This window comes from Zeugodacus cucurbitae, chromosome 4, assembly GCF_028554725.1.
Source record: "Zeugodacus cucurbitae isolate PBARC_wt_2022May chromosome 4, idZeuCucr1.2, whole genome shotgun sequence".
Classification (NCBI taxonomy): domain Eukaryota; kingdom Metazoa; phylum Arthropoda; class Insecta; order Diptera; family Tephritidae; genus Zeugodacus; species Zeugodacus cucurbitae.
In genome coordinates this window covers 3,550,438-3,577,348 of record NC_071669.1, presented here as the reverse complement: position 1 = coordinate 3,577,348, position 26,911 = coordinate 3,550,438, and the positions used below count along the sequence as shown (strand labels likewise).

Genomic DNA, 26,911 nt, shown 5'->3' with positions numbered 1-26,911 from the left:
CTCAAATTTGTAGTCTCATTTTGAAGTTGTTGCTGAAGTAGCAATTGAAGTTGAAATTGAACTCGGACTGTAATGGCAAAATTGTGGGTTTTCTCGCAATGCCAGTCTACGCTCATTGAAATATTGAGTTTGGACCGGCAAGTGTTTCGTATCGCTGATAAGTTAGGCGCTCTTGTGGTTTGGCAATTCCAGCAGTTAGCGGTATGTGCTGGCGCGAAGTCTGTGGCGAGTTAATCAGCTGGTTGTTGAAGTACTCTAAATATAACGGTACTTCCTGTCGATGTCTAAAATTAATGTTTAATGTAATCAGTGAAGGCCAACATTTTTCCAAGGAAATTCTGCCGAAAACTATTTGTCGGATTTTCCGTGAATTGAGTAAGCAGGTCTGAAATAAGATGTATGACGGAAGTGGAAGATGACGAAAATCGGTGTTTGTCATATTGAAGTGAAGCACGTTCACTCAGTTCGGGGAATCGTAAGTAAACGGATACAGTGAAGAGTTCACGTAGTCCGCGTGTCTGGAAACCGTTCAGCTTTAAAAGCATTTCATGAGCCATCAACTATAGTTAGCAGAGGGAAACGAAGGCTCTGAACTTGTTCCTAGTCTATTTAGGTGTTACCCATTGGCGGTCTCTGCGATCTGAGGTTCCTAAAGGTCAAAATGCTGATTTTGGTTGCGTGACAGATCAAACTAAGCTTCAAGTAGGAAATTTAGCGTCTTGGGTTACCCTTGACTGGTTTCTATTTTGGATTAAAATGTGCTTTGGATCTAATTACGGATGCTACCAAGGATCTTGTCGAGCCTGTAATTGTAAATAGTGTCAAAGTAGTGTCTTATACGAAGAATGCGGTTTCATCCACATATTTGGCTAAAGCATCGTCTTCTAGAAACAAAAACCACAATACTCTTTTGTCTGAGATCTTAATGAATTACAGAGATGTCCATACACTATCTGAGGTACCCAGTTTCCAAAGAGATATAGAGCGATATAGATATCTGCACCTCCTAATTGAAGCCTTAACATGTTTCTCCATGATCTGAGTATCCTTAAGGTCAAAGGTCGGCTGACGGACAACACGTTCCGATATTTTAAGCTGGAAACCTGTCAAAAAATGTTACGTCTTGGATTACCCTGGACTCTTTTTGATTTTGGAATGAAGTGATCTACGAATCTGTTGACTGATGCTCCGAAAGAATTTGTCTATCCTGTACCTATCTCAAAATAGTGTCTTTGGCGAAGGATTTGTGCCTTGAACCGAATCTTCTTCTTCTGGTCACAAAAACCACAGCTCCGCCAGTATTCCTCTTCTGTCTCAGACCCTAATGAATTAAAGATAACTCTACACAACATCTGAGGTACACAGGTTCCAAAGGAGCTCCTTGTGAAATAACTACCAGAGAGTCAGTTAAACGGTTAACGGTGCTTTAAAGCTTCGGAAAAACTTCGCTAATGACAGAAACATATTTAATGAAAGAAAACGATTTCCAACAATTTCTCAACTCATTAATTCTCCATACTTCCCCAACCGCCGCCGTGTCCACCAATCAAATGGCAGCACTTTTCGGCGCTCATTTACGCCAAACAACAACTTATTTTCACACTTTCGCATTTAATTTTGGCCTAATTTTCGAACAACTGTGCCGCACCGCGACCTCTTGCATGGCCCAACAGAGTCTGACAACAATTTACTGTGCGTTAACTTGCCACACCTGATGCTGTCAGTTTTAGCGACTACACGCCCAGACCACATTAAATGTGTCTTCACGCGCTGTTTCTTCTCTTTTACGTCACATATTTCTGTTTACCTTGTTTGCCAGCAATGCTTTGGTGCTTGCTGCTTGCTATAGCGGATTGGTGACACCCTTATCAACATCTCGCCTGCGCTGGCTGGCTGACTGCTTGAAAGCCTACTTGTCGCGCACTGCTGCGTTCGCTGCATCCTCTCAGCTTCGCACAGCTTCAGCGGTGTGTATGTTTGCATTTGTTTGCTTTGCCTTAATTGGATCATTTTCTTCACGCTATAAGATCCTACGCGCCCCCGCAACGCGCACACTAACAAGCACACCTTCCGTCGTCGTCGTCGTCGTCGGTACATAAATCCATCGCAAAGCGTCCATCCGCGTCCGCCTTTACACCTTCTTTACAGCTTGCGCTTGTCTGTCGACGTCGTCGGCCTTACCACTTCAGGACTCTCGCTTTGACTTTGGTTCGCCTTTGCTGGCGGTATTTCCTTTTTTCGGTTTTCCAGTTATTATGATTAATTTGCCTTTACACCTTCTGCCTCTGCGGCTGTGGCAGTCAAATTGCGGTTGACTATGGTCTTCAGTGGCACACACACTCACAGAGGGAAACCCTCAACGCCTTATTGGTAAAGAGTGGCGCTGTGCTGAAGTGTTGCACTTCCAATGGCGCTTCGCCTCTTTGGGTCAGATGTGTGATAAATTAGTGCACAATTTACTAAATGATGGTAGTAAACGTCAGCTGCGTCTAAGACGCGTTAATTAATTGGCAACAACACAAGGTAGGTAACAAGGGTGCAAAAAATCAAGTGAAAATGTAACAATAAAAAAGTGAGAAGGGAAAATGTGGCAAAGTCCACGTGTTTGTGTGTTTGTGTGTTGTGGCAGGTGAAAGTGTAGCGTATAACCATTTCGGTCTAATTTAAGCGCACTTTCACCTTGGCACGCTGAGTGGCAGCTGTGTGAGCTGAGCGTGTTGGAGTGCGCCCTAATTGAAGGTGGCCTGCCAGACCATTAACGGTAAAGTTGTGGAAATTTTGCTGACAGCGCTTTATGCCTTAAGCGGGTTACAGATTTATTAATTAAATCATTTGGAAAAAATGTCGAGAATGACAACTCCTGAAATTGATTTCGAGCGCAGGTTTACCAGCCTTTTAGGGATGTGTCTTTGTGGAGGGAGTGAAATTAAAGGGTTTCAGTTGTGCGAAGCAAGTTTTGAAGGAATCAGGTTCGATGCAATGAAAACCAGTTGATTCTAGGTGGATTAAATGAATTATTCCTCCAATAAGTTGAGACTGCTTATGGATGAACCGTTAGTCTTGAATTCATTGGGAGATGTCATGAGAATATATCTTTCGTTAAACACTGTGTAAAGACTCGAGCTCCAAATCCATATCCAGCAGGCCATTAGTGTGGCAGAGTCAAGTCCTTCCATTCCTGGTATATCCAACGAAAAGGAACTCGCATTTAAAGCTAAAGAGTCCGGTTCTTTCAGTACGTCGAGACATAGCTCTTCCCAACGGAAATGGGAACACATCAGCTGGACTTCAGTTTCCTTCCGGTCACTAAATCCTAACTCTAGTACATGGAGACCTCCACTTTCTGAAGTTCTTAGATCCACATTCCTCTGTCAAGACCTCTAGTATTCGTATTATTAAATCAGATTCCAGCTTCCAAGCTTGCTTCACGAATTCGCTTTAAACACAACAGATTATCTAATGCTGTATGACCCAGCACCTACTTCGGACTCCAGCTGCGACAAAAGTGCATCAAACAAACAGTCCGCAGATTGTCATACAGCACGAACTACCGACATGACTTCCGCTTTCCATCCACCCACGAAACGAATGAACATACCTAGAAGCAGTCGTCGTAATTGTTTGTTTATATAAAGGTCTCGGCACACCGTACCCAGTCTCCCAATTCCATATATCTATATGCAGTTCTTGTCTTCTCTTACCGTTGTCCTGCGCAATTATTTTTGACACTGTCCGGCGCCATGTGACTACGTGTTGCAGCATCTAAAACAGTTTCTTCATCCACCGTTGACTGTGACAGCTTTTTGACTTACAAGCATGCCATTTTCTGTTGTTGTTGTTCTTGGCGACATTGCGTGCAACTCTGCAATTTATGTTGTCTTGCCAAGCAGTTGTTGCTGGTTGGTACTTGGTGGGAGCTATAAAAATGCAATCAACAATCATTTAGCAACATCATTTGTCAGAATTTAACGCTTTGTATGTGGTGAGATGTTCTTCTAGAGAGTAGTTGTGTCTTGCTGACGTTGCATAAGATATATATAATATATAACTGTAATTGAAGCTTCATGAGTGTAGTAGATCAGTCCCTCTTTGTCTCGTTTGCCTATTATGATAGCAGTGTCATTAAGCTAGCATACCTTTAGGCGCTAGCTGTTTCATTCGCTTGCAAATGTAATTCTCATACAGTTCTTAAATCGCAAAATAACAATTTTAAAAGAATTTTAAAGGTAGAACAAATAAAAATAAATAAATTTAAAATCCGGCAACACTTTGTACATTCATTTCTTCAACAATTTGTTGCCACATTATTCAAAGCGTTTATTTATTGCTAAATAAATTTCGGCGCAATTTTTCAGAGCTACTCGACAATTTCGCTCATTAAATGAAGCGCGCTGTGTGCGCTGAGCCAGTGTAGAAGATAGAGAGAGTGCAAGGAAGCTGCCACCTTTCCATTTATCCGACGCTGCAATCTAGATTTTTAATCCTATTGCTGTTGATGCTGGAAAGAATGAAATAAGAATGGCTCATTGCCGTAAATTGCATTTGCGCACATTTTGTCGTCTCATTTTCTGCGTCAACAAGCCACACGACTATCGGTCGACACTCTACTCAGGCCCCACACTTACTGCCCACTCGAGGCGCGTCATTTATTTGCCATCCTTTTTTCGCCTTTTCATTCACCTTAACTAATATCTGTTTCATGTCTTTTGACGTGATTTCGTTCACTTTTTCACGTTTCATCTTCTTCTCCTGCTTTCTGCTACAGCCACTTCAATCCGCTGTCAATTCGACGGCAATGAATTTTGAACTGAATTTTCCGCTGGCAAACTGAGCGCCTCGTTCGTGTCGTCGAACTATTATGGTCCTGTACATAAATCAATTTGTCTTTGCGAAATTGGCAGTTGCAGCGTGCAACATGCAACTTGCAACTTTTGTGTTGTTGTAGCTCATTTTTGCGCTTTTCATCTTTCATTTATTTCAATCTTGAATGTCGATTTTTTTTAGTTGCTGCTGCTGCCTTTTTTATTAACTTTGCCGTCTTCCTGGTAGTTTCACCTTTTTGCTCTTGTTGTTGCTGTTGCTACTTTATGCCATCGCACGTTGCATTTGAAACATCGCATTCTACTTAGTACTTCAACAACAAATGCAAATGATGTTGCAACAAATAGTTGCCTTGTGCCATGTTGCATGTTGTTGTTGCTGCACTCAATGTGACAACAACATTTTATCAGCGTCGGCTAATTGAATTGATGATGTGCAAAATTTATTTGAAAAGTATAAGGCAAACAGATATATTTTATCGCTGCGTGAGGTGAATTTAAATTAGCCAATATTGTTGGATAAATCGGCAGATAAATAATGAGAATAAATTGTGTGCAGAAGCAGGACATGCTGCTTATAGATGTTTAGTAGAGAGAAAAATCTTTGCAGTGGAGCTAGTCCATATATACGAGTAAATTGACATATGTATAGGAATGTGGGGAGTAGGAGTAGCTTAATAAGTATTTTAGAGACTTTATGTGAGGGTCTAAGTTCAGCTGCCGACAAAACCGAGTCGCAGAACGCTACTAAGGTACTGAGTCTTAGAATAAGATGTCTATATGTGATCACCAAAAAGGCTAGAGTAAATTAGAAAACCTTTATTTAAGTTCCCATATAGCCAATTACGCCAATACTTATTCCTTTCTCGGACAAATCTTTTCCTGAATGTCTCGAATTAGATAAAACCCTCTTTCTAAAACATAGTCGCCAACTTAAATTTCTATAGAATTTATTTTTTTACCCATCATGAACGTTCTCTAGAATATACGATCTTTATGGATGGTGTATCCATATCTTCTAAACCAAAAACATGTCTTCTGAACTTTCGTTCTGGAGTTGTAGCCTTTAGTTGAAGAATTGGAACTGTTTTCGTCTTTCTTTCTTGAACTCCAATTCCTCATCTCAGTTATATAGGTTCCTAGAACTACGGAAATAATTTTCAAAAATTACATTTAAGAGATTGACTAGTGTAAATAAACCTAAAATTATGCGATTTTAGTGAATTTTTTTAAAGAAAGTACTCAGTCGATTGTTTCGAAGTTTATTGTACATAATAAGGTATATTCAGCTACATTTAAAATTTTTTTTTTTTACACAAATACTGAAAAATAACGGAGTTATATGCTACCTTCGGAGGTGTCAAAACAAAGTTCCCTAACTGTTGACATGAATCCGGTCGAATGAGTTGCTGAAACAAAAAAATTCAAAAAGAATATTAATGGTAAATATATTTTCTATACCTACGATTTTTGAAAAATTTCAAAATGGTGTAGTTCTGAAAAAAATTACATTTTTTAAGTAAAAAATGGTATTTTCTTAAATGCCAAATTAACAATTTTCAACCAATCAAAAAGATTGTAGGTCATTGTATAGTAAATATATATATATCAGTTTAAATTTGAAGTCAATCGGTAAATTTTCATTGAGTTATGATGTCAACAGTCGAATAAGCAAAAAATAAAAAAAAAAATCGATTTTATGAAAATGTCACACTGGTATAGCCCCTTAAGTCTTCGAGAACTAAGAAACACTTTCCACAGCAGTGTTTTTAAAATTTTTTCTATTCTATCTTACATTCTAATTACGCTTATAACTGCGCTATCGATTCACTGCAATAATCGAGTTCTATCATACTTTATTTTCAAAGCATACTCCTAAGTTAACCTAATATACATTCATATTCATATATATTTTCATCTAATTTTTTATGTTTTAAAATATACATATTTATTTTATTGTTAAAATTCTACAAAGAATTCTCTAACTATATATTTTTTCTATTTACAGGTACGTACAGTTTACAAATATATAAACTGGTAAGCTATTTTTTTATGTGTTTTTCTATATTTGTGCCTTAAAAATAACGTGTGTGCTATGATCTACTATGTCCACCTGGAACCCCTTGGTTAAACTATACACTTTGTAGTTACCAATTGACGAGAAGTTAACGAGATTAAGCTCAGCACTTATCTCTGAGATAGTAAGCTTACGCTATACCAAGTTTCAATGACAGTTTTACTCCTTTAATCATCCTTGGGAACTAGCTAGAATCGAAATATATCGATTTGTCAGATTCAGACTTGATATACTAGCACCTTCAGGTGTGTTTATCATCACAAAAAACATGATTCGATTTATCCATCGGTGATCTCTCAATTGGAATCCACTTTAGCTAACTGATTAGATATATAGAATATAATATGGAAACATACCTTGATTCTCGTATAATAATTTAACTGATTGTGAAAGATTACTGTGTTCATAAACAATATAAGTAATTGATGCTTAGTCATCCTACATTTTTCCCACCTTAGAAAGAAATAATTAGATATTAATATTACATTAAAGTCACATATTTTTGAAGAAACTAATCTTTTATGAGAATTCCGTGACTCATAATTTCCAATCGATCTGTATATAAATCCAGAAGGCATAATTATTGTTCTGTCGCTAACATGCAGATATTTCCCCTCAAAGTCATAAAAACACACAGTAATATATATATGAGTATATAATATGTAGAAACATGTGTTAAGATTACGTTATGATCTTCTTCATAAATGTTCAATAATCAAAAATTTTATTCAACTACCTGAATTTGCCAAGCCCAGGTGTGCACTCATAATTTATTGATGCTAATTTCAGGGTTGGACTTAGTAAGAAAAATAATAAAAAAAAAACATTAACAACCCATTCAAACTCAAAATCACAAGTACGTCATTGAGATACATGTCTCCTTATATATAAAAATTAATAACATTTTTTGGAGTTGTTATGTTTTTACCATTTTATGATAATAATCTTCCATTAAACCGAAAGCGAAATTATTACCAATAGTTCACGCTAAATTCTTAGTTGACATCATCAGCCTTCAAATTATTTAGTAGTATAGTATAGTATATCTTAAGAACAATATTTCTAGACATATAAATTCTTACAGCTACCATTTCATATATTTCTCATTGTGCCTTGGGTATAAAAATATATAACTCAGCCCAAAAAAAATTGTATTTACATATCTCCACATGTTTATCTCGTTTTTGTGCAGTAAATGTTTAAAATTTTTATTATCTGCATCGTTGTATCTTCGTAAAATCACAGAGATTAACGCTGACAGCAAGCTGGCAAACTGTTCTGCAAACAAACGCAATAAGGCTAAGATATATGGGCCTCTTAAAGTCGTAGGCCAACAAAACAAAACTGAAAGAGTTGAAGATATGACTCATGCAGAGTAAATATGACACGCTGTGGTAAAATGAACTTTGTAGCGCAAAAGTCTGGTAACTAAGAAATGCTGTTCAGAATATTTAACTTATGAAAAGTTTGAAGTGTTTTACAATAATGCAGTATATAGTTTTTGGTGTTTTAATATAATATGGAGTAAGTATGTTATCTTAGTCATAAGACGTAGACGAAATGATTCTAATTGGCTTCGGAAGGACATAGAAAGTTGTAGAACATTAATGGTGCTATTGGAAATAATAAAAATCCTATTGTAGCAAAAAATCACAAGTTCAGGTTAGAATTTTGGAAGAAGATCCCGTAAAAAAAGGTGTATAAATCTCACACGAAAATCATGACAACAATTACTGTATGCAACTCAACTATTACCTTCACCGATGAATGCGTTTCTTGTGTTCTCAAGTTAATTCATCATGCTTCATCCCTTCAAAGATGTGTTCAGAAACCACTACAGTTTCTTGTTGTGTGCGTTACGCTTACCTGGAGTTTAATCTTTTTTGCTTGTCTTACACAAACATACTTCGAAATGCTATCCTTTTGCGATCTTTATGCGACAATAAGTGTTTAGATTTCTTCTTTCACTGTTTAAAATTCTCAACCAGCTCATATATTTCTCGACTCATATACTTTACTGTTTGTGTTGTAGAATTACCTTGACTTCTCTTCAGTTGTCGAATAAATCTTTCGCCTTTTACTAAAGATTTCCGTGGAGAGGAGTACTTAATGGGTCTATAAGAATTTTTGTCAAAGGCTCAACTTACCTTTTGAGGTTATGTTGAGCCGATAATGAATACATTCAAATAATAATTATTTAATTGACTTACATCATTTAAAATTTATTTTCAAAATCATCTAAGATTATCAGATCGCTTGTTAAGGCTAAGCAGTTGTACTTTTGAAGAATTGTGACTAATCAATGAACGACATATCAAATTAATGTTTTTTTTGACAGGAACAGACTACTTTATTCTTCTATCAATTAATTAGCCACCACTTTGTAAATGCCACTTTAAAACTAAATTAGAACAAATGTGTCAACAATAAATTTAACACACCAAACATTATTTTCTTATCAAATTAGTTGGTAGTAAGTATCTAGACCACCCGCTGAACTCAATGGGGATTATCAAATGAACTGCATTTCGACTACAAGGCAGCTACTTTGTTCATTGAATGTCTGAGCATGCGCAAAGTGATGTCTCCACAGGTTGGCTACTATTTACCTGCTAACCATTCTAATGTCTTATTTAATCTCAAATTCAAGGGTTTTGTTTTTGTACATAAACCACTAACCCGACTGTTGGTTGTCCGCAATAATAAATCAATTTGTAATTGAATTGAATACGAAATCCAATTGAAATGGACGCTCGGCATACAAGCCACACTGAAATGATAATAATGAGAGTGAAGTACTGTGTGTATATGTGTATATGTGCCTTTCTGTGTATAATAGTCGCTCGAAATGTGTGTTGGTGAGTGTGCGGTTTACACCACAGGGGTCCAATGAAGTACTCAAACTGACTTTATTGTCCCAGCTCGACAGTGGAGTGACAATGAGCGGAGACAACTGAAGATGAATAATTGCATGTAGAGCTGTCAAATGATTTGTAGAAGGGCCGTTTTAAGGACAAGCGAACTGAGGGAGTCTATTTGATATATGCTTATTTAGTATAAATAGTTATTAAAAATGTTCGAGCAAAATATAATTGAAAATGATGTACTGTAGGATAATAAATTTTAATTAAAAATCGCATTAATGTTCAACTTATTTGGGTCAACAGCTCTAACACAAAAATTATTGAATTTTTTTCGGAATCTTAAAATGTAGTTAGCACATCTAAATTGACCACTAATGATGATATTAACTTAAAATCTTATTTTGTAATGTATTCATTATCGGCCCAACATAACCTCGAAAGGTTAGTTGAGCCTTCGACAAAAATTCTTATAGACCCATTAAGTACTCCTCTCCACGGAAATCTTTAGTAAAAGGCGAAAGATTTATTCGACAACTGAAGAGAAGTCAAGGTAATTCTACAACACAAACAGTAAAGTATATGAGTCGAGAAATATATGAGCTGGTTGAGAATTATGAACAATTTTTTTTGTTTTGAGCAGTGAAAGAAGAAATCTAAACACATTTTGTCGCATAAAGATCACACTAGGATAACATTTCGAAGGGTGTTTGTGTAAGACAAGCAAAAAAGATAGAATAACAGGTAAAAGTAACGCACACAACAAGAATCTGTAGCGGTTTCTTAATACATCTTTGAAGGGTTGAAATATGGTGAGTTGACTTGAGAACACAAGAAACTCATTCATCGGTGGAATTACATCCATGAGTTGAGTAGCATACAGCAATTGTTTTCATGCTTGTGGTGTGAGATTTTCGTACCTTCTTTCACGGTATATTATACGAAAATGCTAACCTAATCTTGTGATTATTTCTTATAATGGGATTTCAATGGAACCATTAATACACATCAACTTTCTATGTCCTTCTGCTGTAGTGTGATTTGTTATTTATCAGTTAGAAATTGCTTTTCGTCCATTTGACTAAGATCAAGGAGTTATGTTCTTATCGGCTTGACATATTAAAGATTCTTCTATGGATTACAACAAAGTCTAAACCGATTTTTGAAATTATATAGACTGAATGGTTAAGGAGCTTACCTTAATTCTATCACGGATGATCCATTTCTTGTAACATAGGACGTATAATGAAGCAATCCTTGATGTTGATGAATATCCTAAGCTATACAAGGGGTATATTAGTGCTATTTAATGAAACCACGATTTCGTGTACGATTAATGCGAGCGATAGATGTTGTCAAGTGTCAGATAAGTTTAGGTGTTTTTTTTAGACCAAGTTTCGCCAGTAAATTCCCTAGTAATAGTAGTTACTCATATTGACTTCTTAGATGAAGTACACATATAATATAACAACCCTGAGATTTTTTATTAGAAGGCTCGCCGAAGAGTTTCTAAAATATCCAAATTAATTCCGCAAGATCTTTACTAGATCAGCTAGATCGTTTCACCAACAGAGCTAAATAAATATTTACGCAGTTAGATAATACAATTCTCAAGGCTGTTGCGTTTTGATGTTTAACAAATAATATAATTTTTAGAATAGTACAACGAAAACCCATTTAAATTAAATTGGGAACAAAACAGGAAGTTGATGGCGCAATAAAAGCGTATTGTTTTTGTACCACAATGCACAAATGCTTCTACGTAGCTTTGTTCTCAATTAAAACCAACTTACACACAGATTATTGTGGCCATGTATAAGTGTGTGTGTTGAAACTTCTTTGTTGAAGTTGGCAGGTAGCAGAAATGTGAGAAACGAGTATTATGTATGTTGAGAGCGTACGGCTATGCTTATGTATACACTTACTTGCATCATATTTATATATAGACAGAGTTGTATTGATTCTGAACCATCTTCAATAATGCAGAAATTAAATTATTTACACAAAATTCCATTCACATGACACCAAAGGTCATTGCATGGGAACTAGTTCCGATCGGACCACTTTGTTACTAGTCGATATGAAACTAATTTATGGTTTATATTTATTAAAAATAATTTGAGCTTATAAAAAATTTGTTCAACTGTACTCAATGAAATGAAACTAGTTACTAACTAGTTACTTTCGGTACAGTACACTACTCCACCAAAGCGAAAGCATACATTTATATTGCGTACACAAAAGATACCTGCTAAACGTCACTAGGCGTGAAGCACATTGGAATTTAACATTTTATAATCAGCATGATTCACCTGATTGCCATCTGAAGTAGTATGAGGCATCGTATTGCGGTTGCTAAGCGCCGACAAACAAACAATGCTGGCATGTTAATTGTTGTGGAATTCGTATTGGTTTTGTTGTTGTAAAGCACTATTTACTTGTTGGGAGTAATTCCGGTGGAAAATTGTGGAAGCGAGTTATTTTTAGAAGTTCACTTTCGGTGATAAAATTTGAACTTTTGACTCGATATAGGCAATCATCTCGACTAAAATGTTTATCTTATACTTGGTTTAACTACTTACAAGGCAGTAAAGAAAATGCTTTAAGTATGCTCTAATGTAACCAAAATATTTTATTATATTTTTCACATTAACTGGGTCTAAGTTAGCCCAGTACGCCCTGACTCAACTTCCAAGGCAATGAAGTGGGTTTCTCCAGCCAAAAATTTTAACAGCTCGTGCCATAAGCTGTGGTTAAAGCATTCTTCAAATATTTGTAGCCTGGAAATTTTGAGTAAAATATGAAAAAAAAACCCAAAATTTATATTTTATTAATTTTATTTTTAAATAATTACTTAAAACGTAATTTTATAAATAACCACATAATAACGGATAAACTGAACTGATCTGCGTTATATATAAATAAGTTGTCAAATTAAAGCTATGGTTCATAGTAACACCAGCATGTAATCGCACAAATTTCTAAGGAACTAATCTGAGACGGCGGAAATTAAGAATAAATTTATAAATACTTTCTTTGCTTAACAATACCATATAAAGTCACGGACACGAAAAACTGCTTACTTTAATAAAACATATACTTCCGGTACTATTTTTTACTTAAAAATTCTGAGATAACTTATTTATTTATATGATAAGAAACTTAGCTTTGAGAAAATATTTTGTATTTTTACTTAAAAATTAAAAAATCTTTGGTTTTAGTAACATATTCGGTTGTGGTTTTGCATATTTTAAGAGCTGCCATTGGAATTTTGAACTGTTCTCAGCGCTAAGAAAAGTGTTCTCAGTCTTCAAAGTGTGTTGTTTGCAAATAGTTGGATATTATCTGCAATAGTTTTTAATTTGACTGATTTTAAACTGTTCTCAGCACTAATAAAACTGTCCCCAACATTCAAATCTTGTTTGCTTATTACTGTTTCTGTATAAAATCGATCATTTTTTGTTTGATGTTAATTTTAAACTGTTCTCAGTTCTAAGAAAACTGTTCCCAACATTCAAATCTTGTTTGCTTATTACTGTTTCTGTATAAAATCGATCATTTTTTGTTTGATGTTAATTTTAAACTGTTCCCACTTTTTCAAAGTGGTTATTTTATAACATTTAAATTTTCTTATTTCTAGTAAAATACTGAAATAGGCAATAACTGCATAAATTACACAAAAAACATTTACATTTCACTTTTACTTGACTTATTTCTTCTATCTTAAAAACTTTCTCATGTACATTGAAGTTACAATCAAACTGTTCTCACTTTTAAATACATTAAAACTTCTCACTTATATTATAAACTATAAATAAATTACAACGCATGACACGCTTATATTACATCGTAATTTGAAAAACTGTTCCCACTTATAATTTATGTGGTTTCACGTTTCAAGTCTTTACATACATATTTCTTGTGGTTTGTTTTCCACTTTCGCGTTATCAGCACGTAACAATATTTGAAGCACTTAGTTGTAAACTATCACATAATAAAAAGTTTGAAACCCTTCCCTTACTTGCGCCCCCCGAAAGTTACACCTTCGTGCAATACTGATCATTACTGAAGCTATGCGTGCCGCTGCCATTACTCTCCCGATGCAACGACGGCATGCTGTCACCCACGCCATGTGCAATCGTGTACGGTGGCGGCGTTGGCACGATCTCGTTCAGCGTCGTGCAGGTATCCTGTCGCGGCAAGTGCCCCCTTAAGCACGATTGCGGCGTGTTAAACTCCTTCGTGATGTAACGCGCGGTAATCACGGCCATTGCAATGCCCAACACACTGCCGCACAGCACATCCGACCAGTGATGCCAATTGTCCATGATGCGCGACAACGCCGTGTACCAAGCCAACATTACGAGCGAGAACTGCAAAAAGTGTCGCGCCAATTGCGAACCACGCCAGGTGATTTTGTACTGCAGATAAATGGCGACATAAGTGAGCGCAAAGAAGCTCAAGCTCGAGTGACCGCTGGGGAAGGAGAGACGCGCTTGACGCACATCTTCCTGCGTATAACCGCTGCCCACACAAATGTAGTTCTCAATGTAGCGATGCAAATTCTGTGCCGACTCACAATTGCTGCCGTCCAACAACTGTGGCTGACACACGCTGATGAAATGTGGACGCAAGCGCCCAATTGTGAACTTGCCAACCTCCGTGGCATCCATCGTCAGCAGGCCACCGAAAGTGAAGTAGAGCGCATGCTTTACGAATTCCACCAGCCATGCAGGCACCTTGAAGCCGAACAGCAGCACCATCTCACGTATGCGGCCGCAACGGTAGTAGAGCGTCAATTCGACTGCAAGAAGTATAATTGCCGGCACAACCAAGATGATTACAGCGAGCAAAACGGTTGTTACAGTATTCTCACGAAAAGGATAGCGTATCGTCTCGTCCGTGCAGAAGAAGCCGCGCCGAAAGGGTTCGATGACGAACTCGCATATTAAAATCGGTAAGCCGAGCACAACGAAGATGATCAGATCGGTTAGTAAGCTGCGCAGGAAACGGCGATCGTCCGTGGTGAGTTTGGTGTCTTTCATGGCGTTGTGTTTGGTAGCTTTAGTGGACGAAAGTGGATCCGAAACGAATGTGAGAATCAACTGGTATCCGCCTGACAACTGTTGACTTGAGAACGTTGTATCTTTTTGTTGTTTTTTTTTTAATTTTTATATTTCTTGCGCGTCTTTTACTAAACACTGTGATGCTTTTATTGTTGCCACGTAGCTTTTTAATACACTTGTATGAATTATTTTAGTTAATTTGGCACTTTATTCTGTTGTTTACAATTTTTCCTTAATTACTTTAATTGTGTCTGCCGAAAAATATTGTACAACAATTTGTGTTTTTTGTATTTCGTTTCGTTTCGTTCACTGAGCGCGAAGCTTTCCGCGTTCAGCGATGCGCGTCGTAGGATCGTTTTGTGACTGAGCGCATTCGAGTTGTTTTCAACTAATTTATTTCAGAATCGTAACCATTATACAGCGACGGCGCTCACAGCAATAACGAAAAGCAACAACAATAAGCGCGTTACTAACAAAAAATGAGTAAACTTTGACCGCAGTCAGTTATGTGCTTATCTGCTTATATGCTTACGTTACGCTCTTTTCGCGCTCCACGCTCAGTGGCGGTGTGTAAAACTTTTATTCAACAACAGAGACTAACGTACTGCCGCTGATCGTGAAGTTAACTTAACTGTTGGTTGTTTAACCCGGATTCGTTGATTTTATCCAAGCGTTGCCTACTCAAAAATCACGGTTAGAGCTCGTTGGAAGTGAGAGTGTACGGTGGGAGCGCTTAGAACTTAGAGTACAAAAGTACGTTTAGTCGTGGTAGCTCGTACATTTCTTCTCTCAGCTTTCGCACTGTTCGATAGTCGACGGAGCGCCTCCATCTAATCGTCCGTTGCTTATTCAAACAAATCCATGGTTTTAATTTTTGACTATATGACTTGCGATTTCACTTCGCTTACACCTATCAAGTGCATTCGTCTACGACTGTAGTTTGCTTGATAAGATAATTGAGCGCGCTCAGCGCCAGTGGCGAAAAAACAACAAATCATTGCAAATATCATAAACTTTGAGTTTACACACAGTTGTTAACAAAAGCAGCGCGCTGAACATAAGCGTAAAAATAATATGATAAATAATAATAAAAATTGATGAAAAGTTAAAAAACGTTAAACAACACCCACAATGGTGTGCAGTGAACGTGGCGAAAATAATAAAATCGCACACACAGAGATAACTTCAACTATCTAAGCGTAATGAGTAATCACCACGCAGTGAACGCAATTAAAAAAGCAATAGTGACTAATAAGCGGCTATAAATAGGATAAAATAAAAAAAATAATGGTAGCTAAGCTCACATGCAGCGCGCATAACAAAACCGCAATGAAAATGAAAGCAAGTAATGAAATGCGAATGTCAGTGTTCAACAGTTGTCAAGCGTTTTTCGCACTATTAGGCGCCAAAGAGACGCTTTACAAATGTATGGCGCTAACAACAGACACCTGCTGCCACCCGCACTTACCGAAGATCGCCTTCACCGCGCACCCACACTTTGTCACACGTTTGTTTAGTCAAAGTAATGCGTTCCCATGCCCTTGTTGGCCTTACGAATACATATTTTCGCTCTCTTTTCCACTCTCTTTCCGTCAATAGCGCTTTGCTTGTTCACGTGTGTGCGCTCTTTCTGACGCATGTTTGTTTTGATACGTAAATTTATGACTACTGATCGCCCTGATCGTCAAGGGTATCCTCTATAAATAAATACTTCACACCTACTTGTCGTTTATGGTCATCGTTTTATGGGTGTGTAATAATAGTAAAATGTTTCACGCGACTTTAGTGATCTCCAAAGTGATCTTTGTTGATGTTAACGATCATAAAATACAATGCTTCCTAGATATATATTTTTCTACAAAACATCTATCGATCAGACAACACACTCAACATTAAAAGCAACGATTTCGTAGCGTTCGATTCTATAAACTTAAAAAATACTGTTGGTAGCTTGAAATCGCTGATAGACGATCTGTTACTGATCGAGATTAAATCTCAAAAAGATCGATTGTGAGTTTTAGATCTCAAAATTTGCATTAATCGGTATATAGTAGTGAAATTTCATTATTTTTGGTTGTAACCTAACTATCTTTCATCATTTGATAGACTCTATAAGCGATTGACGAAGAGTTAGGAGAATACATCAAGTCTGAAATTGATACGATCAAGGAGGATCACATTTGACCTCTCACTTTTTCTCTTTCTGTGATAACGCGATCTCAAGAGACCTTTGAACTTTGAAGCGATCCCCAGAATGTGTTTCAAAAGCTTTCTGCTCGTTATATTTTTAAATATTTCTGGAGTAGCGGAACTGAATCTCAGTAGATTATAGATCTTCTTATCTGAAATATATCGGATTTCCGCAATTCCGAAATCTCTCGTACCAATAAAGTTTCCAGAGAAATGTGTTCGTTCAAGGGGAGAAATCATATTCAATCTCTTTCTGTGATAACGCGATTTCAAGCGACCTTTGAACTTTAAAGCGATTTGAATTCCATAGAGCTTAGAGCTTTACCAAATGAATTCAAAAGCTTTGGAAAGCTTTCAGTTTATTTATTTCTAAATAATTCTAGAATAGCGGAACTGAATCTCAGGATATTATAGGTCACCTTGTCTGAAATATGAGACTTCGGAAATTCGGTGATTCCGAAGTCTTTCTGAAACGTTTCCAGATCCAAAACATTGAAGACCAAAGTACAACCATAAAAACCACGCTCACTTGACGCTCTCAGCGCGACACTACTAAACAAATAATTGTGCGAAGTCGCTGATCTAACTGTGATGTGTGTAAATGAGCGCTCATACGCGCCAATGTCAATGGGTGACTAGGCTACAGTGCTTTAACGAGCGCACAAACGAACACACACACCACATACCGAGTTACAGAGAAACACCAGTTTGTGTGTCAGAATTTGTGGTTCATAACGCTCGATCTAACTTTGTTGTGCTACTGGCTTCTTTACTAATGCTGACAGACTGAGTGTGTGTCTTCTACACGTAAATTGGCGTTTGGGTGCGAACAGCGGCATTGTTTAACAGCGAGTACAAGCGGCGTATAAGCTGCGAGCATGGCAAATGATGGGGAGCGTGAGCCGTTTGGTTAATTAGATTAAAAAACTGAACTCGACCTCAAATTGAATGAATAAGTGTAGCTTGATTGAATTAATATATGACTCGAGTTTGTTGATTGTTGTTGTTGCTATGAAGATGACGTTGGATAAAAAATAAATAAATATAAATTATTTAATGTGAAAATTAAAAATAGTATGTGTATGACGCTTGCAGAGGCTTAAAAAGCGTAGTTGTAAATTTAATGATGTCGAATGTTGGTGAGGAGTGCCAAAGGCGTGATAAAATTGATGCGCTGCAATTTGACGTTAATTTTCGACGGAGATTATGAGTGGCTTATGAATTGTTTAAACTAAGATAACGCGATGATAAAGTGTTGATAGCAGTACTTTATGATGTGTTTAAATGACTGCTTAATAAGGGGGTTTACTCTGGTTATGATGTGTTGGAAACAGACTGTTATAATAACGATAAAGTTCGAGGTCTTCTGGAGCATTATATGTGTGGTAAACTAAGTGGAACAAGCTATTGGAAGAAGCTCTTGGAACAGGCTACTGGAACAAGCTTCTGGAACAAGCTTCTGGAACAATCTTTAGAAACCGCTCCTTGAACAAGCTACTGGAACAAGCTCTTGGAACAAGCTACTGGAACAAGCTACTGGAATAAGCTTTTGGAACAAGCTTCTGGAACAAGCTCTTGGAACAAGCTACTGGAACAAGCTACTGGAACAAGCTAATGGAAGAAGCTCTTGGAAAAAGCTACTAGAATAAAATCTTGGAACAAGCTCTTGGAACAAGATTCTGGAACAAGCTTCTGGGACAAGCTTCTGGAAGAAGCTCCTGGAACAAGCTACTGGAACAAACTACTGGAGCAAAATCTTGGAACAAGCTCTTGGAACAAGATTCTGGAACAAGCTTCTGGGACAAGCTTCTGGAACAATCTTTTGGAACAAGCTCTTTGAACATCACTCAGTCTCAAATAAAAAGGAAAGTTCACTCTTTTCCTGACTTCTGAAAATTAAGCAAAAAATGATAATAAAATCTCACCCCAAAAGCAAAACTGAATATAGCTACAGCGATCTTCGTTTTCTTAGCTGAAAATCAACCCTTAAAACATATGCAAGATTATTGCTGTCCATTACTACTTTCGTTATCGTAAACCTACCTACATAATTGTATGTCAGTTGCAAATACTTCAGAGGGATTTTGCCAATAATTTTCTTATATTCTAACAATTCTCAACCAACTTATGTTATGCGCAACATATAAACTTTCGATTTTGCTAGTTAAAATTACCTTGACTTCTCTTCAGTTGTCGAATAAATCTTTCGCCTTTTACTAAAGATTTCCGTGGAGAGGAGTACTTAATGGGTCTATAAGAATTTTTGTCGAAGGCTCAACTTACCTTTTGAGGTTATGTTGAGCCGATAAAGAATACATAAAAATAATTGAAATTTTAGTCAATAATCATGTGAAACCAAGTAATCACCACTTTTCCACTGATCCAACGCAACAGAGCTTATTAATTACATGATTTTTCACTTCTCAATTAATTCGAATCGATTAAGGCGCACGTGTTTGCGGCGAAGTCGCTTACTCACAGCAATTAACAGTGTAGAAATAATAAAAATTAAACAGAATTTTTATTTCGCTTTGTAGGAAACTCTTATAAATATGAATGGATGAAGTTGTGTTCGCTCACCTGCAGCGGCTTCCTTGCACTTGATCGCTACATGCGCTTCAGCGCTTTTACTTTTTTTCGTATATGTACATCTGTATTTCACGCTCAACTGCCTCGTATCAGTTTACGACTCTCTCCAATGCTATTACATTTATTATTTGTATATACTACAGTACATTTTTTTGGTAGTCTGGTTTTATTAGCATCGCTGTTGTTTTTACTGTTGTTTGTAGCTGCCACGCTCAAGTGCGCAAAGTGATTTTGGTGGCTGTAAGTTGCACAGCAGCTCACCAATGAGCGTTTTATTGGCCAATAATTTGCTGGAAAATCGCAAACAATTTTATTGCTTTTATTGTTCGCGTTGTTGTTGATTAACTGATTTTTTTCTTCTGCTTCTTATTGGAATTTGGTGTGCAATTGTTGCCGGCGCGTTGTTTTTCGTTAGTTTTGCGGTGTGTCTGTTAATCAATTAGTATTGAGGCTTGGCTTGTGTTGCATTTTTCTCATTTTATTTAATCGACACGGTGTTATTTATTGTTTGTAATGAAATTATGGTGGTGTATTTTATTTTTAGGTTGTATTAATATTTTTTTAAGTATGCTTGGGTATGAAAATATGCAGGAAGGCTAGAAAATTTTACTTCCTTAATAAAATTTAAAAAATTTGCGGAAAATTACATCATTTTAGTGGTTGTTAGTTAATTAACGATTTCTTATAAGAAACCAACTAATTTAGTGTCTTGAAAATTATCCAAGAAATATCAGAAAATGGTTTTGAAATGATGAAACTGAATTTTTTTCAAAAATTGCTTAAATTTATAGATGATATCGAATATGTGGTGGTAGTGTGTGCTTACTCAGGGGCACATTTAATAATTTTGAAAATTAAAGTTATTTTTTCTTATTTTTATCCATTTTTCAGTCAAAAGTTTCTCAATTGTGCAACAGTTCCATCATTAAATACCCTATATACTATTAATAATAAAAGAAATAAATAAAAATTAAAGCACTAAATATATTGCTTTTGAGATTTTGAGGTTATGTACTACTTAATTTTTTTTTTTTTTTTTTTTGGTTTAAACCAGTGACTCATTATACATTTTTCAATATATATTCACTTCAAAACTAGTATTTTTTTACTCGAAAATATATTTATGAAACGCCTGTAACTTTTTATAGTCTGGTTTTTCGAACAAAAAATAATAAAAATAAAAAAAAAGATCCAAAAAAATTTATTAATTTTGTTATTATTAATTTTATACATTAAAAAAAATATTAAATTTTTTATGAAATTTTTAGATTTTTAAGAACTTTTTTTCAAATTGCTCAAAATTATGTTATTTTTTTATTTATATAATTAAAAAAAAAAATTGTTTTGAATTTTTTAAAATTTTTTTGTATTTAAAAATTATTTTTTATATTTATTTTTAAAATGTTTTAAGAAATGTTTTTTCCAATTATTTACAAAAAATTATATTTTTTATTTATATTAATTTAATTTTTTAAATATTGTTTTTATTATTTTATATAATTATTTTGTTTAAAAATATTTTTTCTTATATTTTTATTTTACTTTATTCTTATTTAATTTTTTTTCTTTTATTTTTTAATTTTTTTATCTAATCACTATAAACTTTGCAATATATTTTTAATCCAAAATTGGTATTCTACTCGAAATTTGAAATTTAATTTTTTTTTTTTATTTTTTTACTTAAAAATAATTTTTTATATTTATTTTTTAAATGTTCAAAAATTGGTATTCTACTCGAAATAATATTTATGAAACTCCTGGCATTTTAGCTATAGTCAAATAAAATTTATATTCTGGTTGTTCGAACAAAACAATTTTTTCAAAAAAAAAAAATTCCTTACAAAATTTTTTTAAATTTCAAAATTCAAATTTTTCTGTAATTTTTGTATACTTTATTTTTTTTGAAATTTTCCATATATATTCATTTTTTTATTTAATTTTTTTAAATATTGTTTTTGAATATTTTTTTTATTTAAAAAATATTTTTCCTTATATGTATTTACTTTTTAAATTTGTTAATTAATATTTTTTTTTTCAATTTTATCCAAAAATAATTATTTTTTTTTTTGTTGATTTATTTTTTTTTTAATATTGTTTCTGATTAATTTATAAGTTGTTTTAGTTTAAAAATATTTTTTTCTTATATTTTTTATTTTACTTAATTTTTATTTAATTTTTTTTTCCTCTTATTTTTAATTTTTTTATCTAATCACTATAAACTTTGCAATATATTTTCACTCCAAAATTGGTATTCTACTCGAAATACTATTCATGAAACTCCTGGCATTTTATCTATAGTCAAATACAATTTATATTCTGGTTGTTAGACAAAAAAAAAATTTTTTTAAAAAAAAATTCCTTACAATTTTTTTTTAATTTCAAATTTCAAAAAAAAAATTGTTTTTTTGTAATTTTTTTATTCTTTATTTTTTTACTTTTTTTTAGAAGTTTTCTTTTTGAAATTTTCCAAAATATATTCATTTTTTTATTTAATTTTTTAAAATATTGTTTTTGAATATTTTTTAATTTAATAAATATTTTTCTTTATATGGATTCACTTTTTAAATTTGTTAATTAATATTTTTTTTCAATTTTATCCAAAATTAATTATTATATTTCGTTGATTTTTTTTTAATATTGTTTCTGATTATTTTATAAGTTTTTTTTTATTTAAAAATATTTTTTTCTTATATTTTTTATTTTACTTTATTTTATTTAAAATTGTTTTAATTTTTTTGTATTTCATATTTTTTAATAATTTTTTGTTTTTGATTTTTCTCTTGTTTTTATTTTTTTTTAAATTCTAATATTTTTTTCATATACATAATCTTTTTTCATTTATTATTTTTTATATATATTTTTTCTCCTATTGAATAAGTCTTTCCACACAAATCTAAGCGCTTAACTAGCCATTTAAGTTTTACGTTCAATTCATTTACGACATACATATGTATTTGTTGTTGTACTCAATTTGATGCCTAAACTGTCGAGATTTCAATTGACTACGAGATCTATGCATTAAGACCGCGCCATAAGACACGAGAGCACGGCGAACGAGACTTATAGACTACTACTACGATAAAACAAAAACAACAACAAATGATCATCAAGTTTCAGTTGTTTATTAGCATAGTGTAAAACACAAAAACAATAATAAAATTGACGACTAAACCAGTAAACAGCGTCACTTGTTGCATGCAACCACGGGCATACAATTGCATGCGCTTGACAGAAGCGCGCCAAAAATGAGCTGCACTGAGCAAAGCTGGTAAGTGAGCTGTCTGCTTTTGCATAGCGTCATTATATGAGAATAATGCATTGAGAATATTAATTTTGCAATGGCGCCAAATCGCTCAGTCCATATACATAAGTGTGTTTGTGTGAATGCCAGCAGAATGGCTTGCCGACTTCCGTAGCGCTCCATGAATAATAATAATAATAATAAAAAAGAATTAAGGCCGCCGTTACTTAATTTACACCCTCATAACTCCGCAATTTCGCAGCTGTTGACATTGTACTTCCTTTCATCTGGCGTTGGTTGGCGCTGTCGCTGCAATGAGTGATGCGCCGGCGCTGCAGACGAGTGTGTGTGACTGTGTGTAGTTAGGGCAGCCGGCGGGTCATTCAAAAGATCAGCCAATTATGCATACATGTGTCTTACATAAGCTGCTGAGTTGTGTATTTCGTACAATCCACGACCCCGAAAGGCGTGCGAACACTTGTCAACACCAGCAAAGTCACTGTGGGTCCATTAACAACCTACGCGTTGACTAAGAAATGCTTCGCTTTTTATTGTTGCTGTTGTTTTAAGTAACTGTGTATTGTTGTTGTCTAGCTGCTGGTTAACTGCCGTTTTTTAAAGCATTTTGTAGTTTCTGCTGTTTAACTGGTTTTACACATGAGATATACTCAAGTCTAAGTAGTCGTTTATATATGTAGATGTGGTATTGCTAGAGGGCCGCGGTTCACATAAAAAATTGATGTGTCTGTGCTTAAGTGCCTACTTAACGTTCATTTGCTTTATTAATTCTTTAGAATTTCTTCAATGTCTCAACAGATCGCCCGGAAGCTTGTGGAACGTAAGCTTTAGGTTCTTGTTCTATAATAGCTGTTCTACTTGCGCTCACATGTGTTGCTACTTAATGAAAAGCTTCGGCGGTAGAAACTCGATAAGTAAGCTTTTGACTAGTTGTTTACATTCTTGAGTTGCTTGAATACTTGCATACAATATTTTTCCGTATAAACAGTGGGCTGAAAAGTGACTTTGTGTGGCGTAAAATATTAATTACAATAAAATTGCTACACAATTAGGAAGATAATATAATATTAGCAGGAAAAATTAAAAAAAAAATTTAAAAATATTATTTATAGGAATTAGTTAAAAATAATAAATTTTTATAAAATTAATAAAAATATTTGGTTAAAAATTTTATATTTCGATCAACTGTACATGGTGAATTTTACCATATTTTTCAATTAAACTACATATATTAATTTTTAAAAATTAAAAAAAAATTATTTTGTCATAAAATTTATTAATTTGTCCCACTGTGCGATTATCAACTTTGATATTTTTTATTCCTACTTTTCTAAAATAGTTTTACTATAAAATAAAAAAAAGAATTTAAAATATTTTGATTAAAAAGTTGGTTATTTGGTCCCACTGTGCGTTGAAAATTTTTAAAATTAAATTTTTTAAATAAAACTGTATTTATTAGATTTCTATATAATAATTTTTATATATTAAAAAATATTTATGCAAAACTTAGATATTTCGTCCCACTGTGCCTATATAATTTTAAACTATTATCCATTTCAAATATCTTAAGTTTTATATGAAATAAAAAAATATTTTCTTATAAAATTTATTCGTTTTATCCACTGTACGATTATCAATTTTGATATTTTTTAATTCTTACTTTTCTAAAAGAATTTTACTATAAAATAAAAAACGAATTTAAAATATTTTGATTAAAAAATAGGTTATTTGGTCCCACTGTGCGCTGAAAATTTTTGAAATTAAAATTTTTTAAAAAGAACTGTATTTATTAGATTTATATAAATCGATTATATATAATAAAAAATATTTATGCAAAAATTTGGTATTTTGTCCCACTGTGCCTATATAATTTTAAACTATTATCCATTTCAAATATCTTAACTTTTATATGAATTTAAAAAAATATTATTTTCATAATTCAAAAATTTGTCCCACTGTGCGATTATCATCTTTCGCTTTTTAAAACTCCTGTTTTTTCTAAAATATTTTTCCCAACAAAATAACAGCAACTAGCAAAGCATTTTAAAATAATTTTGTTAAAAAAGTTTCTTTTTGGTCCCACTGTGCGTTGAAAATTTTCAAATCTTTCACTTATCAAATAAAAAATACAATTTTTTTTTGTTTTAATATTTTTATTGCACTTGTAATATAAGCTAAAAACTATACACAACTTCCAACGTAATTTCTAATCTAAACTGACACATAAATCCATCAAATCAATAATATTTTGCAATACGATTAACACCATAGTAGCCATAAATACGGTTGGAATCATCTCTTGGCTTACGTTTCTTCAGCGGCAAACTCTTGAAGACATCCGCCACCGCGAGCGTCGTAAAGCCTGCAATGAAGAAACCTAAAACTGCGCCCGCCAATATGTCCGACCAGTGATTCTGGTGCGTATAGAAACGCTCAATGGCGACTAGCGCGGCCAAAATGAGAAAACCGAATTGCAGCAAAGTCTTCAACACCAACAGCGCGCGCTTAGAGAGACGCGCCTGCAGATAAAACACAATGAAGCACATCGCGTAGACGACAGTGGCTGTGTAGCTGCTGGGAAAGGATTGGCGCGCCATGGCCAACAACTCCGCAGAGGCGGCCAATTCGTAGCACTCATAGTCCTCAATATAACCGCTGGTGACATTAAGCGCATGCGGCGCGTTAGGGCGCTCACAAGCCAAACCACCGCCAAGTGTCTCCAACAACTGCGGTTGGCAGACGTCGAAGAAGTAAGGGCGCAAGCGACCCACAAAGTTTTTCGTTGCGCGCGCTGCTATCAGTACCAGCGCCAGGCCAAAGAAGTAGGCGCCGACAATCTTGTAGCACTCACTCACGAAGGTCGGTATGTTGATGCCAACGAATACGAATTGTTGCACGCCGGCGCGACGCGTCGAAATTGTGTTTGTCTCAGACTTGCGTGATGCGCGCACCGCCGCCCACAACATCTCCACCACCAGCATAATGGCGGCGGGTAGTGCGATCACCGCAATTGTGATGTGTACGCGACTCAACAGCGATGCGGTGTAAGGGTAGCGCAACGCGACATCGCTGCAGAAGAAGCCGCGCCGCGTGGTGGGCAATAGTTTGGGCAGCGCAATCAGCGCGACGCAGCAGAGCGCAATTAAAATCACAACATCGATTATGAGCCGCAGCAGCAGACGTGAACTCGGCGTTTTGCACATTTTTGTTTTATGTTGACGAGGGCGGCGCGCGTTCAACTGCGGTTAGCGCGGCGAAACAGTGTACTAAATGTGTGTTGTGCGCGCGAAGGCGGCGACGCGTTCGTTCTTGATTAGTTTAATGCGCAATGTCTGCTTTGCTGATTGGATTGTTTGACTTAATTAGCTACTGCTGTTGTTGTTGTGCGTTCCTTTTGAGTCGCTGTTTGTCTAGTGTTTACGAGGGCGCTGCTGGTTAGTGCGGTTAATGATGTTCCAGTTTTTTTTTGTTTTTTTGCGTTGCGCGTTCTAAGCTAAGCTCATTATTTCCGGCTGTTTACTTGCTTTCAATTATAATTGAACTCGTATTTTCCTTGTTTTCTTCAAAATGTTTTTCTATGCTTTCAAGTAATTTCAATATTACAGTGAATAAGCGTCATTAAACGCCTGCCAGACGCGTCGAAGCGGCACCGAAGACTGAAGCAACGAACTTGTCGAAATTTGTGAGAACGCGCCGCGATGATGCTGCCAGCGGTTGGGCCCAAATGTTTTCGAAAATCAAATTTACATATGAATATTGCATTTGAATTTGAATGCTGAATACTGTCGCTCATCCGCTTTAGTTTTGTAAGTGTTGTTGACAAGACGAAATCGAAATAGAAATAGAAATTAAATAAATAAAAAAGTTCGTAAAACAACAACAAAAATACTTAATATATTCACTAAACACCGCCAGAACAACAACAACAAAATCAATAACAGCAGCACAAACACAAGCACCGCATATAAATATATTAGCTACAACAACAACAACCATAGTAATAACAACAAAAGCACGCTAAACAGCCATTACAACTACAAAGTAGCGGC

The 26,911-nt window shown here is 35.0% G+C and overlaps 2 protein-coding genes and 3 non-coding genes across 5 annotated transcripts; 2 read left to right on the top strand and 3 right to left on the bottom strand.

Moving 5' to 3' along the window:
• Positions 1 to 8,931: 8,931 nt before the first annotated feature.
• Positions 8,932 to 9,049, top strand: LOC128921849 (U5 spliceosomal RNA). The gene has a single exon (XR_008471154.1). It is a non-coding gene; the product is annotated as a U5 spliceosomal RNA (small nuclear RNA).
• Positions 9,050 to 10,197: 1,148 nt separating this feature from the next.
• On the bottom strand, positions 10,198 to 10,315 carry LOC114803778 (U5 spliceosomal RNA). The gene has a single exon (XR_003752196.2). It is a non-coding gene; the product is annotated as a U5 spliceosomal RNA (small nuclear RNA).
• Positions 10,316 to 13,700: 3,385 nt separating this feature from the next.
• On the bottom strand, positions 13,701 to 15,246 carry LOC105220717 (putative phosphatidate phosphatase). Its single transcript, XM_011197186.3, has one exon. The coding sequence runs from the start codon at positions 14,801 to 14,803 to the stop codon at positions 13,796 to 13,798; it is 1,008 nt and encodes a 335-aa protein (XP_011195488.2). The 5' UTR covers positions 14,804 to 15,246; the 3' UTR covers positions 13,701 to 13,795.
• Positions 15,247 to 19,184: 3,938 nt separating this feature from the next.
• On the top strand, positions 19,185 to 19,302 carry LOC114803788 (U5 spliceosomal RNA). The gene has a single exon (XR_003752204.2). It is a non-coding gene; the product is annotated as a U5 spliceosomal RNA (small nuclear RNA).
• Positions 19,303 to 24,994: 5,692 nt separating this feature from the next.
• On the bottom strand, positions 24,995 to 26,700 carry LOC105220728 (putative phosphatidate phosphatase). Its single transcript, XM_011197196.3, has one exon. It carries the CDS (start codon positions 26,063 to 26,065, stop codon positions 25,100 to 25,102), a length of 966 nt encoding a protein of 321 aa, XP_011195498.2. The 5' UTR covers positions 26,066 to 26,700; the 3' UTR covers positions 24,995 to 25,099.
• Between the last annotated feature and the right edge of the window lie 211 nt (positions 26,701 to 26,911).